We start from the raw sequence: 15,284 nt of genomic DNA, 5'->3' as shown, positions 1-15,284 counted from the left end.
ATAATGGAAAAGCAAGGGGGAAAAGGGAGGAAAGAACTTAAAACAATGATCACTAGAGAAAAAGTACTAGGAAAACTAATGGGACTAAAGGCTGTCAAGTCACCTGGACCTTCTAATGGCCTGCATCCTAGGGCCTTAAAAGAACTGGTTGCAGAGATAGTGAATGCATTGGTTGTAAACTTCCAAAATTCCCAAGATTCTGAAAAAGTACCAGTGGATGGGAAAACCACAAATGTAACACCTCTATTCAAAAAAGGAGGGAGTCAAAAAGCAAAAAACTATAGGTTAGCCTATATTTGTTGTTGGGAAATGCTAGGATCCATTTTTAAGCAGGTAGTAGCAGGACATTTAGAAAATCACAATACAATCAGGCAGAGTCGCCATGATTTTGTGAAAGGGAAATCATGTTTGACAAATGTATTAAAATTCTTTTCAGGATGTAACAGCAGGATGGATAAAGGGGAACAAGTGGATGTAGTGTATTTAGATTTCCAGAAAGCCACATAAAATTTTAATGCAGAAGGGCACATGGGGAAGAATTTTATGGTCCCTCGCCAATGGGTGGGCCATTACGTGAGGCGGGCGTAAAGTCCCCCTTTCCAATGTCTGTGCCCTGCTGGTGGTCCCTCCCCACAGATGAGGCGACGACAACCACCACTACCACTGCCACCATCAAATGAGGATGTTGTCGTCCTGGACTCCAGGACTTGGAATGGAGGAACTGCTTGCAGTCCCAGTCCTGGCCACCGCTGGCGCTGCTGAGACTACAGAGCTGTTGGCCAATCAGATTGGTGTGATTCCACAGGCCGGACCTTATGCTATTGGAACCCACTAAGGTGGATATATCCCTTTCACTATACCTGTCTAAAAGGGCACCATTGACAACAATAATGATGGATTTGCCTTGCATTTAAGATTAAGGAAGAGAGTTAGGGGTGGCCACCAAAGAGTGAGATTGACTGACCACAAAACCCATTGAAATATGTGAGTGTTGTGCTTTTTTTAAGAATGTTGAATGAGCTTAATCTATATTTTGATATGAAATGAGTTACGATTATGAGTCCTGCGTTGGAAGCCAAGTGGAAACAGAAAAGGGGAATGAGTTTGAGAAAAAGCAGATGCAACAGACGAGAGAACGGCGCCGCTTTTTGGCCCCGACAGCCGCCGTGGCTGCTGCGCAAGCGCGCTGGTGCCGGTCTGGCCCAGGGGATTGTGGGTAAGGTGGCGGATGTTGATGTTGCCGGGCTCGAGCTCCCGGTGCAGCGGCGGCGGACACGGTCTGTCCGCGCAGGTGAGGGAGGCAGGCGCGGCTGCCCCGAGCCGGGATCCAGACCAGAGCAGCGCTCTCTCTCCCCGGCAGGGAAGGCCGGGCCCTGCTCCTGGCTCCTGCTGAGGAATTGCAGCCTGATTTATTACCCCCCACCCCCCCCCGGTTTCCGTGGAAAGGAGCCGCCGCCGGGCCTTGGTCACCGCGGCCTCTCCTGCAGCCCGAACCCCCAGGAGAAGCCGCCTTCATACCGGCCGCTGACACTGCCCTGGGGTTTGGATCAGAATAACCGCTGAGACTTCCTCTAGAGAGGGCGAAAACCCAGGCCGTTTTTTTTTGTGGGTTTTGAGGAACCTCTTCCATTTCTTGTGTCTGAAGAGTTTTATTAATGTGGAATGTAGAACTGAGAGCAGCAAAATATAGGCTAGACATGAGGATTTTCAATTCAAAATATTCTCCACCCATAATTTCCAAAACAATAAATAAACACTTCCTGCATTTTTAAACTGAATTTCTCTCATGTCATCCTACAGTTCCCATTTCAGGTCTGCATTTGCAGCTGCTCATTCATCTGAAGCTATTCTGCTATGGGCGAATAATCTGGACGTCAGCACTTTTAACTGCCCTGGGTGTGACTAGAGATATGAAATACTAGATGTCTGACTTACTTACCAAGTCGGCACCTGATTTGGTTTAAAGTGTTGAATTCTGGGTTACACCATCTGGTTTGGCTCCTAGGCGAACTCCTGTCTAATATTTTTGTAATGGTTCCCTGTGTAAAGAAGAGATGGGTCTCTGGGGTGAGATTCGATACTGAATTTATCACCTGGAAGGTAGACAACCATTTTTAATAGAATCTTTGATCAGTGTCTAGGCAATTATTTAGGGGTTAACTTGCTTAGCTTGCTTTCATTTCTTCCTATTAAAATTCCCAAGGGGCCTAGCATGCTATTGTTTCCAAGAGATTTCCTGTTTGATCTGCTTGCTATTGTCTGAAGTTCCTAGCTGTTCTGTTGATTAACAATGTGCTATAAGCCACAATGGTCTTGGGTTCAGGGGTGCTAAGCTGGTGGCTAGGGTGACTTACTTAAGACAGGTCTTTCTAGCCTTCAGCTTTAGTAAGTCTGCAATGCTTATTCTGAGCTTCACTCCTGAGCATTCCCTGCCGCCTGCTCCCTACCCACCATCAGCCCTATATAACAGCATCTATAGAGTTGCAAGACCAGCCTGAATCCCAGGTAACAACATTAAAACGGATAATGAAAAGCTGTAGAACAAGAATGACCTGTCAATAGTTACATTTGGCAGAATATAAGAAATTAAAGTGGAAACAGTTGGACAAGTACAAGAGTCATAGTGAGAAATTTCAGGATGAATGATTTGCAAGGATAAAGTTGTGGAAACAGGTCAAAGCTTAACCTTGTTATGAACGAAATACATTGCAAAGACACACTGCAGTTACTGGGCAGTACTTGTTCTCAGTTCCCATTGCTACTTTTAGGTTTGACAACAGTTGAACTTTCACAATATTGAGATGTGCGTTAATGTTTTTGATTAAATGAGAAATTAAATCCCCACTTATATTTTCATGCTTATACTTGCTATTTTAGAAATTCTACTATGACCGATGGAGTGTAAATTATCAATTTTTAAGGTGGCTGAGGAGAAAAATATGTTTTTGTAAATAAAGCCCTGTAGGATAGCACTGGTGGCATCATTCATGACACTTCAATGACATTTGGCTGGACAAGGGATTTTAGTGCCAGGGAAGGAAACCTTTCCAGAATGGTTGCATATTGTGTATTCATCTTTTAAACATACTGTGTATTACAGATGTGAAATTATATAGCGATTAATGATATTGGCTATTCAAGAAAAGCATGCTTTTATCATTCCCTCTCAGATGCCCCAAAGTATACAGTGAATTATTTGTTGGGCATTTACTGTTAGAGAGGCAAAAACAATCATTACATGATGAATAAAACTGACCAAATAGCAATTAGGTTACTTCTGGGTGCTTGATTATTGATATAAACATTGTAAATCACAACCATTGTGTAAGCTGCTTCATTTATTTTTCCATGACATTCTTTCCATAGTAGAAAAAATTTAGAACATTTTTGATATCAGCAGAAAATATCCCAAGGTCAATGAATGCACTTGGGTAAAGAATAAAGCTCTATCCACTCTGCCCAACGACTTGACATCTTAAAACATACTGCATCATTGTGAAATATTTCAATTTCATCAAAGGCTACACTGTGGCCTATTGACAGAGATTGCCAATTGGTGCTGAATTGCTGATAGCTCTGTGCTGTCAACCCATGCCAATTAGAAACAGTGTCTACCTGAATTTATTGCAAATAGGATACTCTCAGCCAGTAGACAGAGAATAGTTTTATCGAGCTCATGGGATTGGAGTTCACACCCCAAACACAACAGACCAATGTACTACCTAATTATCTGGGGATAATTTGATAAAAAAATTACAGGTCTTGTAGGAACCAGCTGATTGTTTACTGAAAGTTTAATTTGATATGTTTGGACTAGCAGTGACTTCAGAAAGGAGGGCACTTCAGAGGCACTTGCTGAAGATGGGACCTCGACGGAAAAGCATCAAAAAGTGCTTAAATGTGAATGAAGGAGGGGAAGCTGCAAAGCAAGATGAACCAAGGGACTATATGAATCAGTTTTCACATGAAGTGCTCTGTCACATATTCAGGTGTGTGCATGTTTTAAGTGTTTATTTTTTAACCTTTTCATAATTGTTGGGGAACCAATTGGTCTCTCTCTCCCTCATAAAACACACGAATAAGGGTTGCTATTAGACTCAAGCCTGCTCTGCCAATCAATCTGATAGTGGCATCAATGCCAGTTTCCTGTCTACCCCTTATACCCTCCCTTGTCAGTCAAGAATCTTATCTACCTCTGCCTTAAAAATATTCAATTACCCTGCCTTTGCTGCTGTCTGGAGGAGAGTTCCACAGAATCACAAACCTCTAAGAGAAAAAAATTCTCCTCATCTTTATCTTAAATGTTCCCTTATTTTTAAACTGTATCCCACAGTTCTGGCATCTCTCGCAAGGGGAAACATCCTCTCAGCATCCATTCTGTCAAGTCCCCACAGGATCTTATATGTTTCAATAAGATCACCCCTCATTCTCCAATGGATACAGGCCCAACCTGTCCAACCTTCCCTCATAAGATAACCAACTGCCTCATCCCAGGAATCAGTCAAGTGAACGTTCTATGAACTGTTTCTGATACAATTATGTCATTTCTTAGATAAGGAAACCAGAACTGTATGCAATACTTCAGATGTGGTCTCACCAATGTCCTGTGCAACTGTAGCAAAACACTTTTATGTTATATTTCCCTTGCAATAAATGCCAACATTCCTATCTATCTTTCGGTCATCAGCAATTGTACATAAAGTCCCTTCATCCAAATCATTGATGTAGATTGTAACTAGTTGAGGCCCCAGCACTGATCCCTGTTGCACTCCACTTGTTACATCCTGCCAACTTGAAAATTACCCATTTATGCCTACTCTCAGTTTCCTGTTAGCTAATCAATCCTCTATCCATGCTAATATTTTTCTCCTTTTTAATTACCTATATTTTTAAATATTTTTAGCTAGCTTTCTCTCATACTCTAATTTCTCATTTGTTATTCTTTTAGTCATTTTTTGCTTTTAAAAAAATATTCTGTCCAATCTTCTGATTTGCCACTGATTTTTGCGGAATTGTATGGTTTTTCTTTCAATTTGATGCTGTCTTAAACTTCCCCAGTTAACCACGGATGATGCATCTTTCCCCTAGAATATTTCTTTCTCACTGGAATGTATCTTTGTTGAGTGTTATGTAATATCTCCTCAAGTGTCTGCCACTGCATCTCTACTGACCTATTCCTTAACCTAATTTGCCAGTTCACTTTAGCCAGCTCTGTCTTTATGCTCTAATAATTGCCCTTATTTAAGTTTAAAACACTAGTTTTAGACTCTTACCTTCATCAAACTGAATGCAAACTTCAATCATGTTATAAAAGCAAAAATCTGCAGATGCTGGAAATCCAAAACAAAAATAAAAATCATGTTATGATCTCTGCCACCCCTGGGTATCTTTACAATGAGGTCATTAATTAGTCCTGTCTTGTTGCACATTATTAGATCTAGAAAACCCTGCTCTCTGGTTGGCTGTTGAACTTGCTGCTCTAAGAAACTGTCCCGAAAACACTATGAATTTATCTTCCCAGGCTACCTTTGTCAATCTGATTTGCCCAATTTATGTGTAGATTAAAATCACTCATGATTATCACCATATCTTTGACACAAGCCCCCATTATTTCTTCCTGTATACCCTGTTCTACGGTGTGGTTACTGTTAAGGGGTCTGTAAACTATTCCCACAAATAACTTCCTGCCTTTGCTATTTCTTATCTCTACCCAAACTGATTCTACATCTTGATCTTTAGAGGGGGGATAACCTTAGCTCTAATGTATTGTCATCCTTAATACAGCTACCACTTCAACTTTTCCTAGCTTCCTGTCCTTCCGAAATGTAATGTATCCTTGAATATTCAGGTCCCAGCCATTGTCATCTTGCAGCCATGTCTCTATGATAACTATCAGATCATTGTTATGACTATGCAGTTGGTACAACTGAGTTATTTAAAATTCCCAGAGGGAAACTTCAAACAACTGTCATAAACTATAATTTTAAGTCTTATATTTGAGATGTGACTAAATTCAGGAATCAGACCACCAGTTCTCGAGGCTTGACATTAAACTAAATGAAACATTTTATTAATTTACACAGGTTAAACTAATATATATACATGGCAAAAATTACTACTATCATAACTTTTAACAAATTCCCAAACTAATCTCCATTAAGGCAACAGCAACCCATAGACTTAACCAGATATCAGGCAAAGCATTTTCACCTTACAAATTCAAAATGAGGCTCCTTTCACTTTGGTTCCTTGCAGACTCCGTGGTAGGCTTACAGACTTTGATCTTAAACAAAAACATAAGTACCTGGAAAAACTCAGCAAGTCTGACAGCATCTGCGGAGAGGAACACAGTTAACGTTTCGAGTCCGTATGACTCTTCAACAGAACTAAGGAAAAATAGAAAAGAGATGAAATATAAGCTGGTTTAAGGTGGGGTGGGACAAGTAGAGCTGGATAGAGGGCCAGTGATAGGTGGAGATAACCATAAGATGTCATAGACAAAAGGACAAAGAGGTGTTGAAGCTGGTGATATTATCTAAGGAATGTGATAAAGGTACAGATAGCCCTAGTGGGGGGTGGGGGGAAGGGATCGAAATAGGCTAAAAGTCTCCGTCGCATCTGTTCTGATGATGCCACTTTCAAAAACAGTTCCTCTGACATGTCTTCTTTCTTCCTTAACCGAGGTTTTCCACCCACGGTGGTTGACAGGGCCCTCAACCGTGTCCGGCCCATCTCCCGCGCATCAGCCCTCACACCTTCCTCTCCCTCCCAGAACCATGATAGGGTCCCCCTTGTCCTCACTTATCATCCCACCAGCCTCCGCATTCAAAGGATCATCCTCCACCATTTCCGCCAACTGCAGCATGATGCCACCACCAAACACATCTTCCCTTCACCCCCCCCGGCGGCATTCCGCAGGGATCGCTCCCTCCGGGACACCCTGGTCTACTCCTCCATCAACCCCCTCCCACGGCACCTTCCCATGCAACCGCAGGAGGTGCAACACCTGCCCCTTTACTTCCCCTCTCCTCACCATCCAAGCGCCCAAACACTCCTTTCAAGTGAAGCAGCATTTCACTTGCACTTTCCTCAATTTAATCTACTGCATTTGCTGCTCCCAATGCGGTTTCCTCTACATTGGAGAGACCAAACGCAGACTGGGTGACCGCTTTGCGGAACACCTTCAGTCTGTCCGCAAGCATGACCCAGACCTCCCTGTTGCTTGCCATTTCAACACTCCACCTTGCTCATGTCTGTCCTCGGCCTGCTGCATTGTTCCAGTGAAGCTCAGCGCAAACTGGTGGAACAGCACCTCATCTTCCGACTAGGCGCTTTACAGCCTTCAGGACTGAATATTGAGTTCAACAATTTTAGATCATGAACTCTCTCCTCCATCCCCACCCCCTTTCCGATCCCCCTTTTTTCCAATAATTTATATAGATTTTTCTTTTCCCACCTATTTCCATTATTTTTAAATGTATTTCCGTCCATTGTTTTATCTTTGCCTTTTAGCCTATTTCGATCCCTTCCCCCCACCCCACCCCCACTAGGGCTATCTGTACCTTTATTATCACATTCCTTAGACAATATCACCATCTTCAACACCTCTTTGTCCTTTTGTCTATGACATCTTTTGGTTATCTCCACCTTTCACTGGCCCTCTATCCAGCTCTACTTGTCCCATCCCCCCTTAAACCAGCTTATATTTCACCTCTTTTCTATTTTTCCTTAGTTCTGTTGAAGATTCATACGGACTCGAAACATTAACTGTGTTAACTGTAACCTCTGAACTAAACCTCTCTAACAACAAAACCCCTTTCATAGCACCAATTTTACTAGTAATGTAAACACATTGCATGGTATCTGCTAGATAGGTGTCAATTTTCAGCCCACCTCTTGAATGCTGTATTCAAAAAATGCAAATGCACTCTATCTCTCCCACATATCAAAACGAGTACACATCAAAGCACCCAAACTAGCTGGCCTTAATCCAATTAAGAGAAACACCCAGACTAAACCTCTATTTTAAAAGAAAAATATTTTCCAGTAATATATACATTAATAGCTTCATGACAATCATACACCTTTATTTCCAATTGAGCTCTCAATTCATCTGTGTTATAAATTCTACTTGCATTTAGATACAGAGCCTTTAGTTCTGTGCTTTTACTATTTTTGCAACTTCTAGCCTTACCTTGTGGCTCACCCTTAGGTTTGTATGCTCTGTTCCTTCTTGCCATGCTCTGATTATCATTGTTTTAATTGCTACCTTGCTTCCTTGCCTTGTCTTCTCTCTTTAATTTATTGCATCTTCTCACACTTGATCCCTTGCTCCCACTATTTAATTTAAAGTCCTCTCTACTGCCCTGGTTATACGACTTGCCAGAACACTGGTCCCAGCATGGTTCACGTGAAGACCATCCCGACTGTACAGCTCCCACTTTCCTCAAGTACTGGTGCCAGTGCACTATGAATCAAAACCCATTTCACCCACACCAATCTTTGAGCCACGCATTTAACTTTCTGATTATATTTACCCTATGCCAATTTGCTCGAGCCTTAGGTAATAGCCCAGAGATTATTACCTTTGAGGTTCTGCTTTTTACTTTAGCCCCTAGCTGTTCATACTTCCTCAGCAAAACCTAGTCTTACCTATGTCATTGGTACCAATGTTTGTTTTGTTTGATGCGCAAAATACCAGTGTTTTTTTTATATGGTGCCAATGTTTGACTCTAAAGCTGAGATGAAATGTTTCAACCTTACTAATAGTTTCCTGACTTAGTCAGTGCTCCTTACTAAGCTGAGCACTGAAGGGACATGGAGGAGAGAAGGGAAAGAAAACAGAATGGCTGTGCTTGTGAAAATGCACTCCCTGTTGATCCATTTTTGTATAGTATGCACAGCAATTCTATAGCACCCTCCAAGCTGTGCTAGAGCATATGAATTGCACTCCCCCTGCCTAGTATATTTTTAATGAATGTAGGCATGAGTGTCGACTTTAAAAATTGTTTCAGTAAAGTGTCCCGGGTTCTCATGGGTATGTGTCAGAGTTCTGTCATTGGCACTACTGTATATCATTTATGTACCACTTCTTGATAATTCAGAAGCATGAATTAGCTTTCACATATGCCATATTTTCACAACTCACCTTTTTGATTACATGGCTGCCAGCTACCAGTGACCTGTCTGTAATCAAGCTGTCTCCAGCTGGACAAATATTTGAAGCAGAGGGGCATAAAAGGGTATGAAAAGAGAAGCAGGGACATGAGATTATTTTTGGATCCCTCTTACAAAGAACCAGCATAGATATGATGGACTGAATGACTTCCTTCTTTACAAATTTCCATCATTTCATAGTCTTTGGTTTTAATGAAATTAAGCTACCTACCATGAACCACTGTCGTGCTTCCTCAGCCAGAAATACAACTTGCAGGTAAACTTCTTCAGTGCTGTTCTTGTCAGCTTCCCCATTTCAATCATTTATAAACTGGCTGTGCTCACCTGCTTCCCCTCATACATGTCCTTGATTAGCTTCTCTGACTTCCTCAGTCCCAGAGAATCAACTTCTAATATGACTCTCACCTGCAATCATTCTTACCTCCAGTTCTGTATACTTGCTCACATCCTATATCATCCAATTTTAACCTTTCTATTCCCTTATACATTTCTTATTTCTTTCTCTATCCTTTAGCACCTTTCACTACATCTTTCCTTGCCTTCAAAAATCTAAGACCCTGAGGTTTCATTCCAAGATCCTCTTCCTTCACTCCCTCCTCGGCTTGGTATCTACTCACCAGCTAAGTTACTCTAAACTATTCTGAGACATCTTTACATGTAATGAGGATTGTGGAAAGTTGATCATTGACATGGCCATCTGGTTACTTTACTCATTTTCCTCACCAGCTATATTGTTTGTCTACCTTCAACTCTTCCACCCTCATGTAGTCTTCTAATCCCCTTTATCCCCAATATTCCAGGTCATTCGTCAATATACTCTCAAGCTTTCAACTACTAGTGGTAGTAGTAATACTATTAACATATAATGCAAACCATAGTCTAGGTTTTCTAGAAATGAACTCTGTTATTGTTGTTGATTATGTAAGCATTAGCTCAATGCCCCAGTATCTTGTTTGCAGGTATCTTCCCCTGCAGGACATCATGTGTATGGAATGTTTGTCCCGGAAGTTGAAGGAGGCAGTTACTGTATATATGCGAGTAGTGAAGGTTGTTGACTTGTGTGCTGGCTGCTGGTGGGAGTACATGCCATCAGGTGGGTAAAACATGAAAATTAAAGACAGGTTCACATATTGCAGTAGTAGCCATATTAGTTGTGCTCTAAATGTTCCACAAAGTGCTAATGTATTCTTGCAATCAACTAAAAATATACATGCAACTTTCAGGCTGTCTGTTAAAAGTCAATTGCGCCTGCTTTCTTGCACTGGTTCTTTTTAAAGCGTTGAAATCGGAACTTTAAATTCTAAATATTGTGTATAATGTACTTTGCAGGTTAAATGCTGGCTGCTACAATGTTGACTTTGGTTTACATAGAATCAAGTTTCAATTTCAGGGCAAATTTCCAAATTCATTTTAATGGTGTCTGTCACACAGCACAAACAAAGCCATTTGGCCCATCGTACCTGTCTTGGGTCTTTGGTAGATTTATCCAATTATTCCCACTCCTCTGCTTTTTCCCATAACCCTGTAAGGTGTTTCGCTTCAAATATTTATCCAATTTTGTTTTGAAGGTTGCTATTGAATCTCCTTCACCCTTTCAGGCAGTGCATTCCAGATAATCAAAACTCACTGCATAAAAGAAATCCACGGGCAGGATTTTTCAGTTGGCTTGCAGAGGAGGGCCTGATATGCCGACGTATAAAATGACATGCGATGACGTTGGGCATGCATCCTGACATCATCGTGATGTTTCGTTCGGCGGGTGCGCGCTAGAGTCAGCTGCGCACCCGCTGATATGTAAACAGCCTATTAAGGTCATTAAGGAAGTAATTAATGCAATTGTTAACAATGCCCGTCCAACCTTAAGGTTGCAGCCAGGTGAAAAGGCCAAGCGGCCTTCACATTTTTTTAGGAAACCTCATCCACAAGCGAGATGAGGTTTCCTAAAGCTTTTATTAATTAAGTAAATCATTTTTACTACATATAAAAACATGTCTCATCTCATGTGACACAGTCACATGATGGGACGTTTAAATGAATTTTTAATCCATTTATTCATTAATTACAATAGCAATTCAATCTCCCCGAGGCAACTCCATGCCTCAGGAGATTGAAGCGCTTTCGCGCGCATGCACGAAAGAGCTCTGGCCCCGACACCCTCTCCTCCCCCCACCCGCATAGGTGTCGCTGAACGCTATGGCTCGCGTCTTACACTGAGCAGGCCTTAATTGGCCCACCCACGTAAAATGGCAGTGCGGAGCCTATCGCGAGTGGCTCCACGACTGCTCCTGCTGAGCCCACCCGCCACCTAAAACTTCAGGCCCATGTTTTGGCCCTGGTTCTTTTGCCAATCACCTTACATCTGTGCACTCTTTATCAACCCTTGTGCCATTGGAAGCAATTTCTCCTTATATCTTTATCCAAATCCTTCATGATTTTTGAACCCTTATATCAAATGGTACCATCGTTGCTCAAAGGAGAACAACCCCAGCCTAGAATCAGCAGTCCTTTTCAACACTTGTCATACCTGTGCTGGCTCCTTGAAAGAGTGCTCATGCTTAGTTCCACATCCCTCTTTTGCCCGTAACCCTGTAAGTTCCTCATCCTTAAATATCTGCCCAACTCCCTTTTAAAATGGAATCAGATCCCACCACCTTTTCAGATAGAATGTTCCAGATCTAGATAACTGTGGGGGAAAAAAATCTCCCCCCGTCTCCCCTCAAATCTTTTGTCAATGATTTAAAATCTATGATGGCTGGTTATTGATCCACTCACCAAGAAGAAGAATTTTTTTCTCCATCTCTCTATCAAAACCTCATTATCTTGAAAACCTCTATTAGGCCATTTCTTAGCATTCTCTGTTCCAAGGCAAACAACCCTAATTTTTTCAATCTTTTTTCAACTGAAGTCCCTCATCCATGGCAACATCCTGGTGAGCCTCTGTATCCCTTCTAAGGTCTTTACATCTTTCTTGAAGTATGCTGCTTAAATTATCTGCATTACTCCCAGCTGAGCCCTAATGAGTGATTTATATCCGTGTTTCTGCCCATTTAACCATTCTGTTTATGTCATCCTGAAGTCTACAACTTTCCTTCTCACTATCTACTACGTTGCTGAGTTTCTTTTCTGTGAAGTTTATAATGCTGCTCCTTACAGCCAAGTCTAGGTTGTTTGTAAGAATTAAGAGTAATGCTGTCCTAACTGAGGTTCCTCATCCTTGGTGTCATTCTAGTAAATCGCTCTGTGCCCTCTCTCACGCCTGAGGTTTTTATTCAAGTGTGATGCCCAGCCCAGAATGGGGCCTCACCAGTGATTTATAATGGTTTAGCACCACTGCCTCACTTGTGCCCTGCTTCTTTTAATAAAGCCAAGGATCCCTTGTGCCTTATTAACAGCTTTCTCAACTTACTGTGTCAGCTTCAAAGACTTTTGTACATGGACCATTTCTCTTCCCTGCTTCCCCTTTCCCACCCTCCAAGGACTCATTGTTGCTGCACTCATTTTAAAAATGTACCATTTAGGTAGTTTTGAGTTGCTGTTTCCAAAGTTTTTTTTATGACTTAGCAAGTAAACTAGATTGCTTGTCGTGCACTGTGACTGGGAAGGCAGGCTGACTTGCTCTTGGATTGCTTCCAGTCATGCTTGTAACAAGTTGCCAGGCAGTATTCAATTGCACTCCAACTTTTGTCTTTCCTCCTCATTCCCACCTACCAGCTACTTCAATAGGCTTACTAAAATTTGAAGTTATGGGAATTAAGGCTGAGAGCTATGTGAACAGCACGTTTCCAGTTATTGTCACCCCACAGTTTAAGGATATGCCGGGCAGTCGAGGAGGATAGTGCAGGAATTCCAGAAATGTGTCTCACTCTCCAACCCGTATCAGTTCTGAATACCGATGAAACTGATGATGCCTCTGATGATTGCAGCCAGAATCAGGTCCATGACACCAAGGCTATCTCAGCTGTATAGAGGAGACAGGAGAGGTAGCAAGAAGATTGGAAAGCAATAGTGATAGAGGTTTCTACAGTTATGGGAGCAGACAGATGTTTCTGCAGCCGCAGATGTACATCCAGGGTGGTATGTTGCCTCCATGGTCTGAGGGTCAAGGATGTCATTGAGTGGCTGCAGAGCACTCTGACGGCCGAGGAACAGCTAGCGACTGTGTCCATATCGGTACCAAGAAAATAGGTAGAAAGAGGAATGTGAAAGAAAATAACAAGGGCATCAAAAGCAGTGATCTCTGAATTACTCTCGGTGCAATGTGCTCGTGAATATATAAATAGGGTAGAGCAGATGAATGCATGACTGGATTGATGGTGCAAGGAGGAAGACTTTAGATTCCTGGGATATTGGGACCAGTTCTGAGGCATATGGAACCGATACAGGCTGTATAGGTTGCACCTGAAAAGAGCCGGGAGCAACGTCCTTATGGGTTTTGATTGCGATTGGGGAGGGTTTAAACTAAGTTGGAAGGGTAATCAAGATGTAACATTAGAGAGGAAAACCAAGAATTGAGAGAGATAGTCCTAGAATAAGAAACAGTCAGATACTAAGTGGGGTCAGAGTAAGAGGAAATGTGCTAAAGTCTAAATTAGGTTTAGAGTGCATGTATCTGAACACATGGAGTGTGGTAGCTCAGGATGATGATTTGCAGGCACACATAACCAAGAGGGAATATAGTGATGTGGCAATAATAAGACATGGCTCAAAAATGGGCAGGACTGGGAACTAAATATTCCTGGATACAAGGCATTCAGGAAAGAAAGGAGGAGGGTTGATGGTATTGATAAAGGAGAATTTTATGCTGCTGGAAGGAGAGGATGTGGCCAAGAGGGGTCAGAAGATAATCTATTTGGTTAGAGCTACCATTGCACCACGGGGTGTATTCTGTAGACCACCAACTAGTGGGAAAGATATAGAGAAATAAATTTGCAAGGAGATTACAGAGGTGCAAAAAAGAGTGGATATAATTATCATAATATAGGCTGGGGAATTTACACATGCAGACAGAGGGCATGGCTAAGGTACTAAATGAGTACTTTGCATCTGTCTTTCCAAAGAAAGAAGATGCTGCTCAAGTCATAGTGAAAGAGGTGGTAGTTGAAATGCTAGAGGGGCTAAAATTGATAAAGAGGATATACTAGAAAGGCTAGCTGTACTTATAAGTTGGTAAGTCACCAGGGCTCGAAGGGATGCATTCGAGAATACTGAGGGATGTAAGGGTGGAAAATGCGTGGCACTGGCCAAAATATTCCAATCTTCTTTAGATACAGGGATGGTGCCAGAGGTCTAGAGAATTGCAAATATTACACCTTTGTTCAAAAAGTAGTGTAAGGATAAGCCCAGCAACTACAGGCTAGTCAATTTAACTTCAGTGGTGGGAAAGTTTCAGAAATGATAGTCAGAAAAATTAGCAGTCACTTGAGCAAATGTGGATTAACTAAGGAAAGTCAACATGGATTTGTTGAAGCAAAATATGTTTAATTTGATTGAAATTTTGATGAGATAAGAAAGGATTGTTGAAGGTAATGCGGCTAATTTGGTGTAGACTTCCAAAAGGCATTTGTAAAAGTGCCACATAACAGGCCTGTCAGCAAAGGTTAAGCTCATGAAATAAAAGTATGGGTACGAAGTTGTCTGAGTGACAGGAAACAAGTACTAGTGAGTGTTTTTTTATTGGGACTGGAGAAAGTTATACTGTGAGGTTCCCCAGGGGTCATTATTAGGACCACTGGTTTTCTTGATCTATACTTATAACCTTGGCTTGGCTGTGCAGGGCATGATTTCAAAATTTGCAGATGACGTAAAACTTGGAATTATTTTAAACTGTGAGGAGGAGACTGGTAGACTTTAAGAGGATATAGAGAGTGGAATACACTGGCTAGTGACAGATGAAATTTAATGCATTGAAGTGTGAAGTTTATACATTTTGGCTGGAAGATTGAGGAAAAACAATATATAATAAAGGATACATTTCTAAAGGGTGTGCAGGAACAGAGGGACCAGCAAGGAAGGTATATGTTCATAAATCGTTGAAGGACGGTTTAGAAAGTGGTTGAAAAGGCATACAGAATCCTGGGACTTTATAAATAGAGGCATAGAGTGCAAAA

General features: G+C 41.7%; 1 protein-coding gene across 4 annotated transcripts in view; it reads left to right on the top strand.

Moving 5' to 3' along the window:
* Positions 1–817: 817 nt before the first annotated feature.
* The window catches only part of fbxo38 (F-box protein 38), an 89,081-nt gene continuing 74,614 nt past the window's right edge, over positions 818–15,284 (top strand). For 2 of the 4 annotated variants that reach the window (XM_078550722.1, XM_078550718.1), the window contains exons 1-3: positions 1,207–1,291; positions 3,821–3,989; positions 10,137–10,270. In XM_078550722.1, the coding sequence (XP_078406848.1) occupies positions 3,862–3,989; positions 10,137–10,270 (262 nt within the window). In that variant the 5' untranslated portion in view covers positions 1,207–1,291; positions 3,821–3,861. Of the gene's footprint in view, positions 985–1,206; positions 1,292–1,412; positions 1,606–3,820; positions 3,990–10,136; positions 10,271–15,284 lie in introns of those variants that run through there. The other 2 variants (XM_078550719.1, XM_078550721.1) reach the window with 2 other exon arrangements.

Source organism: Cetorhinus maximus, chromosome 10 (assembly GCF_964194155.1).
Source record: "Cetorhinus maximus chromosome 10, sCetMax3.hap1.1, whole genome shotgun sequence".
Classification (NCBI taxonomy): Eukaryota; Metazoa; Chordata; class Chondrichthyes; order Lamniformes; family Cetorhinidae; genus Cetorhinus; species Cetorhinus maximus.
This window is presented reverse-complemented; position numbering and strand designations above follow the sequence as displayed.